Source organism: Phycodurus eques, chromosome 10, assembly GCF_024500275.1.
Source record: "Phycodurus eques isolate BA_2022a chromosome 10, UOR_Pequ_1.1, whole genome shotgun sequence".
Taxonomy (NCBI): Eukaryota; Metazoa; Chordata; class Actinopteri; order Syngnathiformes; family Syngnathidae; genus Phycodurus; species Phycodurus eques.
Window position 1 is genome coordinate 2091968 of NC_084534.1, and position 15666 is coordinate 2107633.

Below are 15666 nucleotides of genomic sequence, written 5' to 3' on the forward strand. Positions count from 1 at the left end.
GGTTGAGAACAGGCGAGAACTGGTTTGATAAGAAGCAGCTGAAGCAATGGACTGTTATTTGAAAAGGACAGGGACACTGCTTCCGGATCCCACGAGTGAAGGAAGAGAGATCAGCGCACGGTCTGCTTTGTAAATCTGTATAATTTACTTTGTTGTATCAAATACGCAAAAGACAAGTTTAATGCATCTGGATTCTTATTTGGAAACAAGATCACCACCAAACATTAAAAAAACTGTCGAGTAGGAATTCCATCAAGGACTTTTTCTTTGCGAGGCTGGCTGCGCAACTCCGGGTCTCGCTGGGAATTCCTAACAATGTTTTTCCATCATTTTGAGATGTCCTCTGATGTTGGCGGTCCTTAATTGCTCCATGTGCCTTAGTAAAAGCGTGAGTGAATGATTTGCTTCTGTGCTGTTGCAGCTTTAACTCTTCTGAAAAGGCTTTCCATTAGTTTCAGGAGTGTGTGTAGGTAATTTTTAACCATTCTTCCAGAAGTGTATTTATGAGGTCACACAGTGATGTTGGCCGAGAAGGCCTCGCCTGTCTCTGCTCTAATTCAAACTAAAGGTGTTCTCTTGGGTTGAGGTCAGGACTCAGTGCAGGCCAGTCAAGTTCATCCACACCAGCTCTCTCATCCATGTCTTTATGGACCTTGCTTTGTGCACTGGTGCGCACCCATGTTAGAAATGGAAGAATTGTTCCCCCAAAGTTGGGAGCATGGAATTGCCCAAAACATTGGCTCCTTAGTTCCAGTGAAAGGAACTCTGAAGGACTCAGCATTCTAAGAGATTTTGGATAATTACAGGCTCCCAACTTTGTTGGAACAGTTTGAGGATGGCGACCCCTTCCTGTTCCAACATGACTGTGCACCAATGAAGAAAAAACATGACAGTGCCCGTTCAAATATATATAACAGCTCTCTGGATGTCAATATTACTAGTATGTGTGGCATATATTCTAATGCATCCAGACTTCCGAGTGCAACATTATGTTTCACCTTCCAGTTGGGTGTGGTTTGCTCCAGCCTCAAACGTGTAAGAGGAGAAGTGTTTATTGCTGAAGTTGGAGGGGAGAATACGCGCAAGGTAGAGTTGCTAGGGAACGCCCACATTTGGGGGTTGCTCCACCCAGAGTGAATATCTGGCATGAAGGTGCAGAAATCACAGTCGTAACTAGACTGTGAGAATCTACACATCCATAAAGGCGGGTATGGGGCAATAGAACCCAAAGATAGCATTTTGAGAAAAATAAATTATATATGACATGAATAGTGTGAACAACTGAGAAACTATCACTTTATTTAATAACTTTAATAACTGAGTAGAATTACCGTAATGTCTTGTGTATAATTCACATTTTTTCCCCCAAAAAATTGTCAAAAGTCAACAGTGCGCATTATACATAGGTATAGGGGGAAATGAAAAAGCTTTCCCATTTTATAAATGTATGCCGCCATCTAGAGGTTATGAAAAAGCTGTACACTTTCATTCCAATGTCACCGCCACCTAGAGGTTATGAGAAAGGTGTACACTTTCATTCTAATATGCCAGCGCCACCTAGAGGCTATGAAAAAGGTGTAGCCTACACTTTCATTCCAATATGACAGGGGTACATACGTATGACTGCATATACTGTATGTAAAGTTGTGCTCATAAGTTTACATACACTGGCAGAATTTGTGGAATTTATTATTTTATTTTTTTTAAGTATTAGCTGTTCAAATAAAGTGCTGAACTTCAGAATAATTCTTTGAAAAAATACTTAATGTTTTGATCATATGGGTAGAAGCAAAATCATGCATTGCAAAAATGCATTATACATGGGTAGAAGGGTTTTCTAGAATTTTGAGGTCAACTTTGGGGGTGCGCATTATACATGGGTGCACATTATACACCAGAAATGACGGTACATGATTTTGCTGCAATGCTGGATAGGAGTCCAGCCATTTTTATGCCAATGAATACCATCAAGTGAGGAGCAACAATTGCTTTGAATGTATCCATTCTATCTGTTGCACAATCGGAGTTTGCAACCAAGATGTAAAAAACAAAGATGAATTTCTGAGACTGGGACAGCAGAAGGGGCAAGAAAATCACACTCCTTGTATTGAACCCCAATAACAAATAAAGAAACAAATGTCTTTGGGCAGGACACCACAACAAGTGAAAATGATGCAGTTTGGCTTGCACAGCTGTCACCATAAACCTCACCTGACAACCTCGGAAATCTAGAGAGCACATAGCATGTATCCATTGGTAGTAAATAGGTTGTTGATGATCTTTTGTCTGTGTTTATGGACAGCAGCTTAATGAAATTCACGCTAAAGATGAACTTTGTCAATGAAAGAGCTATTGATGATGCTGGAGTGTCAATCGCCAACGTTAAGTGAAAAAATGCTGAAAAAGCCAGCGTTTCTGGACTGGTTCCTCTGTCATATGTGTTGACATTTATGGTATGCTTTAATAATGAACCTGGACTGAACAGAAGACCGCTCAATCATAACTGCGGAGCCACGCTTAAAGTACCTTGCACATGAATTTCACAGGGGCACACCCTGAACTGGTCGCCAGCCCATTGCAGGGCACATATAAACAAACAACCATTCAAACTGTGAGGCAGATGTGCTAACCAGTACCAGTGATGGTACTTAGGAGGTGGTACTTGCTGTAAAAATAATGCTTTGCTTGACCAATAGCTTCAAGGTCAAATATAGCATATTAACATTTAGAGACAAGCCACGTCTTGATTGTAATGGATACAAATGATTAGTTCTCAAAATTGTTGCAATCCCCAATCAAATACTGATGTGATAAAAGAATTGATAAAAGGAAGTTTTTGTACTAGTCATGAATTGTACAATGGTTGGAATAAGCTTTTAAGAAGAATATATTTATCAGTTTATCAGTTTATTTTTGAAAGGGGACAATGCAATTTCATAAAACACATGAAGTACACATGGTTAAAAAAGCCAGAATTAGCCAGAAGGCTAGTTTTCATCTGTAGTTCCCTGGCCATGATGTAAAAAAGCAGTAAAATACATCTACAAGACAATATAATACAGGATACAAACTATACTATTAAGAGAGAATAAAACTATAATTTTTTTGGATCATAACAAAAAAACAACATAACATACTTGTCTTTTAGTGTTGGCAGCTATAGGTGTTAACTAGCCACATTTTCAGTTTTTTTGTGAAGGCCTTGTATGTTGTAAGCAGTTTAACCTCCTCAGGTACTGAGTTCCACTGACCAGCGCTCGTCAATGACCAGGCTGACTTACTGAAAGTGCTCCTGCACAGAGGAATGACACAGTCACCTCTGACAGAGCCTCGAGTGACACGCTCAGAGCTGTTTCTTTGGCTGATGGACTCAGCCAGAGGAGCTGGGGCCAAATCATGCAGTACTTTATAAATAAAATTTAAATCTGCAAATATGTGAAGACTGTCCCAGTTTAAAAGACTGTATTTTTTTTTTAAATTGCACACGATGATAGTGCCTTGGTTTTTTTATCCATCACTTTAATTACTTGTTTGTACAAAACTTCCAATGTTTTTTTTTGCATTTTGACCAGCCTGGGACCAACTGGTTATGCAATAGTTAAAGTGACTAAGAATCATTGAATGCAAGTAAAACTTTTGCAGCTTCAGTTTCATTTCGAATTGCACGAAAATTTGCGAGGTTTAATTTTATATTTTTACACAATTTGTCAATATGGGCTTTAAAGGAAAGCTGTGAATCTATTATTAACCCAAGATATTTGTATTGGCTGACAATTTGCATTTTTTCTCCATTAACAAGTATGTCGGGGTCAGGTGATACTCTATTTGTTTTAGTGAAATACATGCCTACAGTTTTAGAAATGTTTAGCTGTAGACAGCACTCCTGCAACCAAGTTGTGACACAGGACATTGTATTAGTGAGTTTAGCAACAACAGTATCTTTGGAGCGACCATGAACAAAGAAAACCGTGTCGTCTGCATATATTACGTACTCTGCTTCAGAGAAAACAGTGGGCAAATCGTTGATATAAAGACTAAATAAAAGGGGGCCTAATATTGATCCCTGAGGGACTCCAGAGGTTAGCCTAAGAGACTCTAATCTGCAGTTGTTAACTGATACAGATTGTGTTCGGTCATGCAGATATGATTCAATCCAGCTCACAGCTTTGCGAGAGAAGTTACATTTTGAGAGCTTGGTAAGAAGAACAGTGATTTACTGTATCCAAAGCTTTCCTGAGGTCCAAGAACACTGCCCCTGCAACTCCACCCTTGTTGAGAGAAGATTTTATTTTCTCAATGAAGAGGCATGTAGCCATTTCAGTGGAATGCTTAGATCTGAAACCAAACTGCATGGCGTGGAGAGAGGGGGAGCTGCTGATTAAATAATGGACAATTTAAATTCATACATCTACTAAAATATAGATGGATCTCAATTTGTGTAGTTTATGTTTGAATTTGAATTTAAAATATTAGAATATAAACATACAGTTGATAATATTATGACGTTTAGTGATAGCAAGGCAAAATACTCTCACCAATAGCTCATCTTTCAGGCCCGTCAGGACAACTTCATACTCCTGACTTACAAAGTAGCACTGACGGCCTTTCTTAGGTGCATAAAGTGCATATACAAATTCATAGTCTGATATGGATCTGTTGGTAGAGTCAGATGGGACTGGGCCACAAATAAACCACATAGTGCAAATACATCCGCATCACATAGTATGGTCTGACGAAAGACAGTTTTTTGCACAGTTGAACATGTTCATTTTCAAGTGGGGAAAGGAAGTCTCTTGTTCCATAAAGTTCAGGCGAGGCATACAGTACATCACATCGGACTGACCGCTGAGGACCTTAATGTTCTTAAGAGGGCCTGATGAGATGTGTGTTCTAAATCTGTGCAGTGTCTTCCAACTCATCTTATTAAAAGGAAGTAAAAGAGAAATTTAAGAACAACTGCACAGTCACATCAACTTTAATGAACAATAAATGATAGCATGACCCCTTTTTCCTCAGTTCTGTCTTTTTCTCCCCAATCCTCCCCTCTCATCTTTTCATCCTCTTTATTTTTCCTCCAACTCTCATCTTGACCTGTCTTTTTTTTCTATTGCCTGTCTACCCCCAGCCCATATCGTGATGTTAAATTTTCGCCGTTCAACAATGACCCAAAAACAACGCGTGGTACATCTTTACATTGTAGAGTGCCGTGAAAACGTTTTGGCCCCCTTCTCAAATTCCTATATTTGTTTCATAGCTTCCCCAATTCAATGTTTAAGATTATCAAACAAATGTAAAGATCAGAAAAGAAACTTAAAATTGTGTTTTTAAATGGTTATTTCATGTATGAAGGGAAAAAAACTATTCAAAGTTACCTGGCCCTGTGTGGAAAAAGTCAACCGAATAACTGCTTTTTTCCATCCTCACCAGCAACAACTGAAATCAAGTATTTTCTATTTTCGTCTTTCACATGTCTGTGGAGATATTTTGGCCTGCTCTTCCTTGCAGAATTGTTTGAATTCAGCAAAAACCGAGGGTTGAACGGCCTTTTTAACGTCATGCCAAACCATTTCAATGGTATTCAAATCTGGACTTTAAACTAAGCCACTCCAAGACACTTTTTTTTTTTTTTTTTAAGCCATTCAGAAGTTGACTTGCTGGGGTGTTTTGGGTCATTATCCTGCTGCAGAACCCAAGTGCACTTTAGCTTGAAGTCACCAACTAATGGTTTCACATTCTCCTTCAGGATTTTCTGTTAAAGAACAGAATGCATGGTTCCATCAATCACAGCTAGTTGTTCTGGTCGTGAAGGAGCAAAGCAGCCCAAGACCATTACACTACCACCACCATGTTTGACTGTTGGTATGATGTTCTTTTTCTGAAATGTGCTACAGGTGTAACAAGACACACACCTTCCAAAATGTTCAACTTTCATGTCGTCAGTCCATATAATCTTCTTTCTTCTTTTCCTTTCGGCTTGTCCCGTTAGGGGTCGCCACAGCGCGTCATCCTTTTCCATGTAAGCCTATCTCCTGCATCCTCCTCTCGAACACCAACTGCCATCATGTCTTCCCTCACGACATCCATCAACCTTCTCTTTGGTCTTCCTCGAGCTCTCTTGCCTGGCAGCTCCATCCTCATCATCCTTCTTCCAATATACTCACTATTTCTCCTCTGGACGTGTCCAAACCATTGAAGTCTGCGCTCTCTAACTTTGTCTCCAAAACATCGAACCTTGGCTGTCCCTCTGATGAGCTCATTTCTAATTTTATCCAACCTGGTCACTCCGAGAGCGAACCTCAACATCTTCATTTCCGCCACCTCCAGCTCTGCTTCCTGTTGTCTCTTCAGTGCCACTGTCTCTAATCCATATATCATGGCTGGCCTCACTACTGTTTTATAAACTTTGCCCTTCATCCTAGCAGATACTCTTCTGTCACATAACACACCTGACACCTTCCTCCACTCGTTCCAACCTGCTTTGACCCGTTTCTTCACTTCCTGACCACACTCACCATTGCTCTGGACGGTTGACCCCAAGTATTTAAAGTCCTCCACCCTTGCTATCGCTTCTCCCTGTAGCCTCATTCTTCCCCCACCAGCCCTCTCATTCATGCACATATATTCTGTTTTACTTCGGCTAATCTTCATTCCTCTTCTTTCCAGTGCATGCCTCCATCTTTCTAACTGTTCCTCCAGCTGCTCCCTGCTTTCACTGCAGATCACAATGTCATCTGCAAACATCATGGTCCATGGGGATTCCAGTCTAACCTCATCTGTCAGCCTATCCATCACCACTGCAAAAAGGAAGGGGCTCAGGGCTGATCCCTGATGCAGTCCCACGTCCACCTTAAACTCCTCTGTCACACCTACAGCACACCTCACCACTGTTCTCCTGCCCTCATACATGTCCTGTACTATTCTAAGATACTTCTCTGCCACTCCAGACTTCCGCATGCAGTGCCACAGTTCCCCTCTGGGTACTCTGTCATAGGCTTTCTCTAGATCTACAAAGACACAATGTAGCTCCTTCTGACCTTCTCTGTACTTTTCCATCAACATCCTCAAGGCAAATAATGCATCTGTGGTACTCTTTCTAGGCATGAAACCATACTGTTGCTCGCAAATACTCACTTCTGTCCTGAGTCTAGCCTCCACTACTCTTTCCCATAACTTCATTGTGTGGCTCATCAACTTTATTCCTCTATAGTTGCCACAGCTCTGCACATCACCTTTGTTCTTAAAAATGGGCACCAGTACACTTTTCCTCCATTCCTCAGGCATCTTCTCACGCACTAGAATTCTATTGAACAAGCTGGTCAAAAACTTCACAGCCACCTCTCCTAGATGCTTCCATACCTCCACAGGAATGTCATCAGGACCAACTGCCTTTCCATTTTTCATCCTCTTTAATGCCTTTCTAACTTCCCCCTTTCTAATCATTGCCACTTCCTGGTCCACCACACTTACGTCTTCTACTCTCCCTTCTCTATCATTTTCCTCATTCATCAACTCCTCGAAGTATTCTTTCCATCTAGCAAGCACAGTGCTGGCACCAGTCAACATATTTCCATCTCTATCCTTAATCACCCTAACCTGCTGCACATCCTTCCCATCTCTATCCCTCTGTCTGGCCGGCCTGTATAGATCCTTTTCTCCTTCTTTAGTGTTCAACCTGCCATACATGTCATTATATGCCTCTTGTTTTGCCTTTGCCACCTCTACCTTTGCCCTGTGTCGCATCTCAATGTATTCCTTTCGTCTCTCCTCGGTCCTCTCAGTGTCCCACTTCTTCTTAGCTAACCTTTTTCCTTGTATGATTTCCTGTACTGTGAGGTTCCACCACCAAGTCTCCTTCTCTCCTTTCCTGCCAGAAGATACACCAAGTACTCTCCTGCCTGCTTCTCTGATCACCTTGGCTGCAGTGGTCCAGTCTTCGGGAAGCTCCTGCCGTCCACCGAGAGCCTGTCTCACCTCTTCCCGAAAAGCTGCACAACACTCGTCCTGTCTCAGCTTCCACCACATGGTTCTCTTCTCTGCCTTTGTCTTCCTAATTTTCCTCCCCACCACCAGAGTCATCTTACACACCACCATCCTATGCTGTCTAGCCAAAGACACCTACCAGTACCTTACAGTTGGTAACCTCCTTCAGATTACATCGTCTGCACAAGATGTAATCCACCTGTGTGCTTCTACCTCCGCTCTTGTAGGTCACCCTATGTTCATGCCTCTTCTGGAAAAAAGTGTTCACTACAGCCATTTGCATCCTTGTTGCAAAGTCTACCACCATCTGTCCCTCCAAGTTCCTTTCTTGGATGCCGTACTTACCCATCACTTCGTCATCACCCCTATTACCTTCACCAACATCTCCATTACAATCTGCACCAATTACGACTCTCTCTCTGTCTGGGATGCTCAGACAATGCTCAACTACATCATCTAGCTCCTTCCAGAATTTCTCTTTCACCTCTAAGTCACATCCCACCTGTGGGGCATAGCCACTAATCACATTACACATAACACCCTCAATTTCAAATTTCAGCCTCATCACTCGATCTGATACTCTTTTCACCTCCAAGACATTCTTAGCCAACTCTTCTTTTAAAATAACCCCGACTCCATTTCTCTTCCCATCTACACCATGGTAAAATAATTTAAACCCTGCCCCTAAACCTCTAGCCTTACTGCCTTTCCACCTGGTCTCCTGGACACACAATATATCAACCTTTCTTCTAATCATCATGTCAACCAACTCCCGAGATTTTCCTGTCATAGTCCCAACATTCAAAGTCCCCACATTCAGTTCTAGGCTCTGTGTTTTCCTCTTCTCTTTCTGCCGAAGAACCCGCTTTCCACCTCTTCTTCTTTGACTTCGACCCACAGTAGCTGAATTTCCAACGGCGGCCCGCAGGTTGACGGCGCCGGTGGCGGAAGTTGTTAACCCGGGCCACGACCGATCCGGTATGGAATTCTTTGGATGAACGCTCATATTTGTTTGGCAAGGTTTTAAGCCGGATGCCCTTCCTTACGCAACCCTCTGCATTTATCCGGACTTGGGACCGGCCTACAGTTTGCACTGACTTGTGCCACCCATAGGGCTGCATTAACGTCAGTCCATATAATATTCTCCCCAAAGTCTTGGGAATCATTCAGATGTTTTTTTTTTTTTTTTTTTGCAAAAGTAAGATGAGCCTTTATATGTTCTTTTTGCTCAGCAGTGGTTTTCGCCTTGGAACTCTGCCAGGGGTGACATTTTTTTTCCCAGTCTTTTCCTGATTGTTGTGTCATGAACCCTGAACTTAACTGAGGCAAGGGAGGCCTACAGTTCTTTAGAAGTTCTCCCGAGTTCCTTTGTGACCTTCTGGATGAGTCATTGCTGTTCCCTTGCGGTAATCTTTGTAGGCCAGCCACTCCTGGGAAGGTTCACCACTGTTTTCTCTATGTGAGGATAATGGCTCTCCCTATGGTTCATTGGAATTCTAAAGCCCCAGTAATTGCTTTTGTACCTCTTTCCAGACTGATCGATGTCAATTACTTTATTTCTCGACTGTTCTGGAATTTCTTTGGATCGTGTCATTTTGTTGCAGCTTTTTTAGATCTTTTGTCCAACATGATTTTGTCGGAACAGATTCTGTTTCAGTGATTTCTTGATTGAACAGGTCTGGAGGTAATCACGCTTGGGTGTGATCAGTGAAAATTACCCAAAAATTGTGATTATTTAACAAGGGGGGTAAATACTTTTTCACACAGGGCCAGCTAACTGAATAGTTTTTTTTTCCCTCTATAAATTAGATCACCTTTTTTAAAACAGCATTTTAACTCCACTGGGGTTGTATTTGTCTGATATTTGCATTTGTTTGATGATCTTAAAGATTAAAGTCGGGAAACTATGCAAAAAAAAAAAAAAAAAAAAATCTAAGAATTTGAGAAGCGGCCCAATAATCTTTCACGGCACTGTACATCCAATCGTCAAGGGGTGGGTGGGGTGGGGTGTGTCGCCCAGAGCAAAAATCCCTGACCTTGTGCGTTAAACACCAACCCCCCACCAACCCATATGCCGCCCTGTGCGATTACACACTTTGCACGTCAATTAGCGCCAATGGCCACAAGCGTGATCAATTTTGAGTTGCTGTGCTTATGTTGAGACACCTGAGCTTTCATTGAATTTCACTTTTGCTACCTGTGCTTACCCTTATGTGACACAAGTGCATCAGCGTACAAAATGTTTTTGGCGGGTGGAAATATGTATGCAGGTTGTGTATTACCAGGTGAAAAGTGCTCAGGGTTCTACCAAAAGAATGATCAATTATATAAGCTACAGTATGATACAGTACATCACCTGAATATGTGCATGGTGGAGACAAACATTTTGATTTCCCTGCATGCATGCACAAAGAAGGCGAGTATTGCTATATTCTTCAATTAAGTTAAAATTGTCATTGTTTTATAGACCTTAGGTGGGCAATTTAACACCGTTGTATGAAGGTTTTACAACATGTTTGGAAAATACTGTATGTCTACGTCATGCATTGTCGCATTCATGTCTCCATGGTGTTGAAGGCAGGAGTGTTCAAACTCATTTTCGTTCGCGGGCCACATTCAGCCCAATTAGATCTCCAGCGGGCCGGCCCACAATATTCATTCATTCATTTTCCATAATGCACGCCATTTTATATTAGTGTGCTCCTGAAACTTGGCATTGTTCAGCCTTTCACAAGTGCATCAATGTCATTTAAGTGTTGTCAGTGCGCCCTATTTGTCAATAGAAGTTCCTTTTATTGACAAATAGCAGTGAATGTGTTCTCCATCCCCACATTGCCCCCCCTCAAACCACCCCCGCCACTCGCCCGTCCCTATGTTTTGAAACATGACGTGGTCTATTTAAGCCCAACTCCATCCCTTGTTCACATTCACAATTAGCTGTGAAAAGCGAAGCCAAAATGAACGGCGCGCGTTCCCGATGACAGGCAGGCGCGTTCTGGAGCTGACTTCCTCGCACTCGCGCGCGCGCATCATCAGGTGGCCATTGCGTTGCTCCAAGCCTGCGCCAACTGACCCCAGAGCAGCGGTCATTTCCAAGCCCTGCCTTTTCCTCCTCTCCCTCCTCCAGCTCCCAGCATCGCCGGTTATCCTCCTCCTTTCTCTTCGTGCGACCCCCCCAACCCCCCCCACCCCCCCACCACCACCACCACCCAAATATCTTCTCTCGGCAAAAAAACAAACAAAAAAACCTGCTCCCACAACGTGACGCTGAGCAACATCCTTTTTGAAGAAGGACGACTTGCGGAGTTGTGGCCGCCAGTTTTGCCATCGCAGGTGTCGCCTCCGTCCGAGACTCGGCGGCATGTTGGATCCGTCTTCCAGCGAGGAGGAAGGGGACGAGATCCCGGAGGTGCAGCGCAAAGAGGTGGCGGCCCCCAAGCACCTCAGAGGAGCGCGGTCTTCGCCCAGCCGTGACGCCGACGGTCGCGGCGGCGCGGGCGGGCTCCAGCCCCGGGGCCGAGCCGCGAGCCCCAGCCCGTCGGTGGGAAGCGACAAGGAGAAGGAGGATCTCGAGAAGATGCAGAGGGAGGAAGAGGAGAGGAAAAAGAGACTCCAGCTCTACGTGTTTGTGATGCGCTGCGTCGCGTATCCGTTCAACGCCAAACAACCCACGGACATGGCCAGAAGGCAGCAGAAGGTAAGATCAGGTGGAAACCAACAAACAAAACCAAAAAAAAGTCCTTTCTTCGTCTGCATGGCACAACTGTTGCGCCCTTCCGCGGTTGCGACAGCACAGCTGCCTTCCTTTTTTTGATTTATTTGATTAGATTTTTTTTTTTTTTTTTTTTTTTCCCCCCCCCCCCCCCTGCCAATATTCGGAATGGGCAAAATGGTCCGTTTGAGATTCTAAAACAGGACTTAATTGCTGATCACAGTCGTCGTTCGACTGCAATTGAGGAAGTGCAGAGGCGTGGCTGATACAAGGGGGGAGGGGGGGGGGGGGGGTCATTTGTCATTTGTGGACAAAATACCCATATTTTTTTTTTGGTTGACTTTAATTGGTCAATAAAGGGTTAATCCTGTTGTCATGGGAACACACAGACACCCTTTTTTTTTTTTTTTTTTTTTTCAAACCAGAAGCTCGAGAGTGGATGTCAAACAGAAGCAGCTACAGGTGCCGACGATGACGGTCATGTTCTTCCCGTCCCCGCTGGAGTCGCTCCTGCATCGCTGCAGATGAATCGAGCGGCACATTTACGCACACGGCGCATTGTATGCACGCGGTAACTCAATGTGCTTTACGTGATGAAAGGCATTTAAAAACAACAACAACAAAAACAAAAAAACAAAAACAAAAAAAAAGCTTATAAACATTGTAAACAAAAGAGGAAAAAAATAAAGGCACAAGGCAGTTCAGGAATGTGATGTTTGCGGTCTGAACACAAAGGTGCATCAACCTATCTCTCTCTCTCTTTATATATGTATATATATATATATCCATCCATCCATTTTCTGAGCCGCTTGTCCTCACTTAGGGCATAGAAACAAACAACCATTCGCACTCACATTCACACATTCATGACTGTGAATAAGGAAGACTTTATTTTATTGATGAAGTGCTCAAGTGTACTTAGCAAGATGAATATAAAGAAGAAAAATAGCTAATTTGGTGGAAGGTGCTTCATGAACTCTGGATGAAATAAAATTTTTTTTTTATTATGGAACAACATGAACAGGGGAAATGTGAAATAGGTAATGAAATCAAATCGATTCTAGAGGTAATTGTGAATTGTAAACATCGACACATTGTAGACAAAACATTCAATGGAAATGATGAAATGATGGGCTGTTTATCCATACAAAAAAAAAATACAAAAAAAATACAATGTTTATATGAGTTGGTCAAGTGTTACAAAAATGTTGCTGCTGTTGCTCAGCTTGCTTGTCTTCCATAGTGGCGTGGCTCCAGCTGGTTATCGGTCAGACAGCGTATTAAAAGTTTGGGTGTGGATTATCAGTATTGACGGATCATATTTTGATGAACTTTTGGGCAAGCTTTACGAGTGCAAAAGATAGCCATTAAAACAAAAAGTTTTTTTTTTTTTTTTTTTTTTGCAGAGATAGATTCCCACAACAGAAACTCTTTATTATGTTCGCTAGCCAGCGAGCTAATGAGCTAGTCCGTGACCTAACGAGCTAGCTAATTAAGGAGCTAAACAGCTCGTTCCACTGCGGCCATGTCGTTTAAAGCGCTTCGCTCCGAGTTGTTGTGCGTCTTCGACCCGAATGAACACACGCGGGACAGTTAACTGTTTATTAGGTTTGCTAGCTCACTAGCTTGTGGGCTAAGGAGCTAAACAGCTCGCTCCACTGTGGCAAAGTCTTTTAAACTGTTGTTGTGTGTGTTTGTCCCAAAATAATACACAGGGGAAACTTAAATGTGTATTATGTTTGCTAGCCCACGAGCTAATGAGCTAGCCCACAAGCTAGTGATCTAAGGAGCCAAACAGCTCGCTCCACCGCAGCAAAGTCTTTTAAAATGTCAGCGCCTCTTTCCGAGTTGTCGCGCGTGTTAGTTCCCAATTAACACAAACACGGGAAAGTTAACTGTTTATTAGGCATAACTTCAGTGGAACACGATATTCAGCCAGTAATATAATGACAGTGAACGTCAACATATATTTGATTGACAGGTGAAGAGCTCGTCTTCAGCGGACCAACCAACCAGTCTTGTAGCTCAAGGGCGGGCCTTAATTTTAATGATTTCAGAGGCATAAAAAAATATGATCGTTTATCGTGATATTTTTTTCGTTTAGCAAAGGCTGATTTTGTTGTCTCGAAATTCTGTTTATACCATGCAGAGTACCAACATATGCAGTTTAAGGATAAACGGCCAGCCCTCATGAATGAAAATTAAATGCATGCTAGTAGTAAAAATATAAAAAAAGAAAAAAAATACCTAAATCCCATTGCGAATCCCACTTGCAAATTGCTCTTTACAGACATTCTCCATCCATTCCAACTGAGCTTCAGCTATTTTGTAAAGAGGAATGGGCAAAAATGTCTCATGATGTGCAAAGCTGCAATTGACATGCATCTGTAATTGATGAAAAAAATGTGTTTCTACAAAGTACGGTATTGACACGGGGAAACTTTATACTTAATAGTTTGCATGCCACAGTTTTCAGATTTTTAATTGTAAAAATATTTGAAAACAATGTCATTTTCATTCCACTTCACATTTATGTGCACTTTTGTGTTGGTCCATCACGCGAAATCCCCATTTAAAATGAGAAAAAAAAATGTGGAAGCGTTCAAGAGGTACAGTACTTTTGCAAGCAAATGCAGTTGACCGTACATCAGGTTTTGTAGCGGTAGACAAAGAATGAAAGAGTCATTTGACATTTTGTTTTCAGATCACACTCAGACAGACGCCTTATAAAACACATCCAGTCAGCTGGGAAGTGGGTGGTACTGCTTGAGGGCCAGAGATGCTGTTGACCAAAAAGATACAAATCATGGCTCTTTCTTTTAATGTGAACTCGTATGTGTGAGGTTTTGTGTACAATTTGTCGATGCAAAATATGTATGAGAACACTGTTGTGTTCTGAAGCATTAAAAACAGGATGCGAATAACATGCTCTAAAATTATATCATGTAACATGCAGTATATGATGAAAAACTAAAACAATTTCTCGTTTGGTGATTGTCATAGTACCCCTATGAATGTATGAAGCCAGCCATGTTGTGTGCATTAGTTTTTGTTTGTTTTTCTTCTTCTAATGAAATAATGTAAGGGTGGGAATCTCTTGCCACCTCAAGATTTGATTACTATTCTGAGGGCTATGATTTCATTGAATTACTGATTAGCGATGTCTATAGATGTCTTTTTTTCCTTGATAATAATAATAATACACTCAAAGTCACTTCACAGTTCAGTACGCACAAACACAATGTTAATCATTAAATAAGCAGTGAGTGACATTGGACATTACAGTGCAACATTTGGCAAGAAATATTTCTCAGCATTGCAAAATGCCAACAAGAATGTTTCAAATGTGTGTATTCATTTTTAATTTTTATTTAATTTTTTGCAGGGGGAAAAGCTTTATTAAGCTCATGAAGCCTAATATTAATTTTATCTTCGCATAGGCTCTCTCAGTCTTATCACTGCGACGCAATGTCACTGTGTTGCATGCTCACCTTCCTCAAGCCACAACGGTGCGACGGGGCCGATTGGTACTGAACAATTCAGTCGCATCTGCACGGGGTGCAACTAGTTTTCATTAGATGTCTTCAGCTAATATTGCGCTGATAAAAAAAAATTAATCACTAGAAAAGTGTCATTCAAACTGCCGTTGACAAAGTCTGTTAGTTCCAGAATTGGCCACAGTTGTTTACTGGCGGGCGGCATGGTGGACGACAGTTCTGAGGACAGGGGTTCAATCCCCCCAATCCCCGGCCTCGCCTGTGTGGAGTTTGCATGTTCTCCCCGTGCCTGTGTGGGTTTTCTCCAGGCACTCCGGTTTCCGGACTGGCAATAGAAATACACCGGCTGTTGACTGATTTATTCTTTTGTATGACACTAATATTATCACAGAATACTAAAATACAAGCGGTTTTCTGCATGGATATCTGTTGTTCTTCTTCAAACACAAACTTAAATGCAGTCGACTGAATCAGTAA

The 15666-nt window shown here is 42.1% G+C and overlaps 1 protein-coding gene across 15 annotated transcripts in view; it reads left to right on the top strand.

Moving 5' to 3' along the window:
• Positions 1-11154: 11154 nt before the first annotated feature.
• Positions 11155-15666, top strand: part of cadpsa (Ca2+-dependent activator protein for secretion a) — a 215140-nt gene continuing 210628 nt past the window's right edge. For 13 of the 15 annotated variants that reach the window (XR_009769289.1, XM_061687055.1, XM_061687057.1 and 10 more), the window contains exon 1: positions 11157-11677. Coding sequence is in view for 13 of the 15 variants with exons in the window: in XM_061687055.1 (XP_061543039.1) it covers positions 11342-11677 (336 nt within the window). In the remaining 2 variants the exon portion in view is untranslated. Of the gene's footprint in view, positions 11678-15666 lie in introns of all 15 variants that reach the window. The other 2 variants (XR_009769288.1, XM_061687059.1) reach the window with 2 other exon arrangements.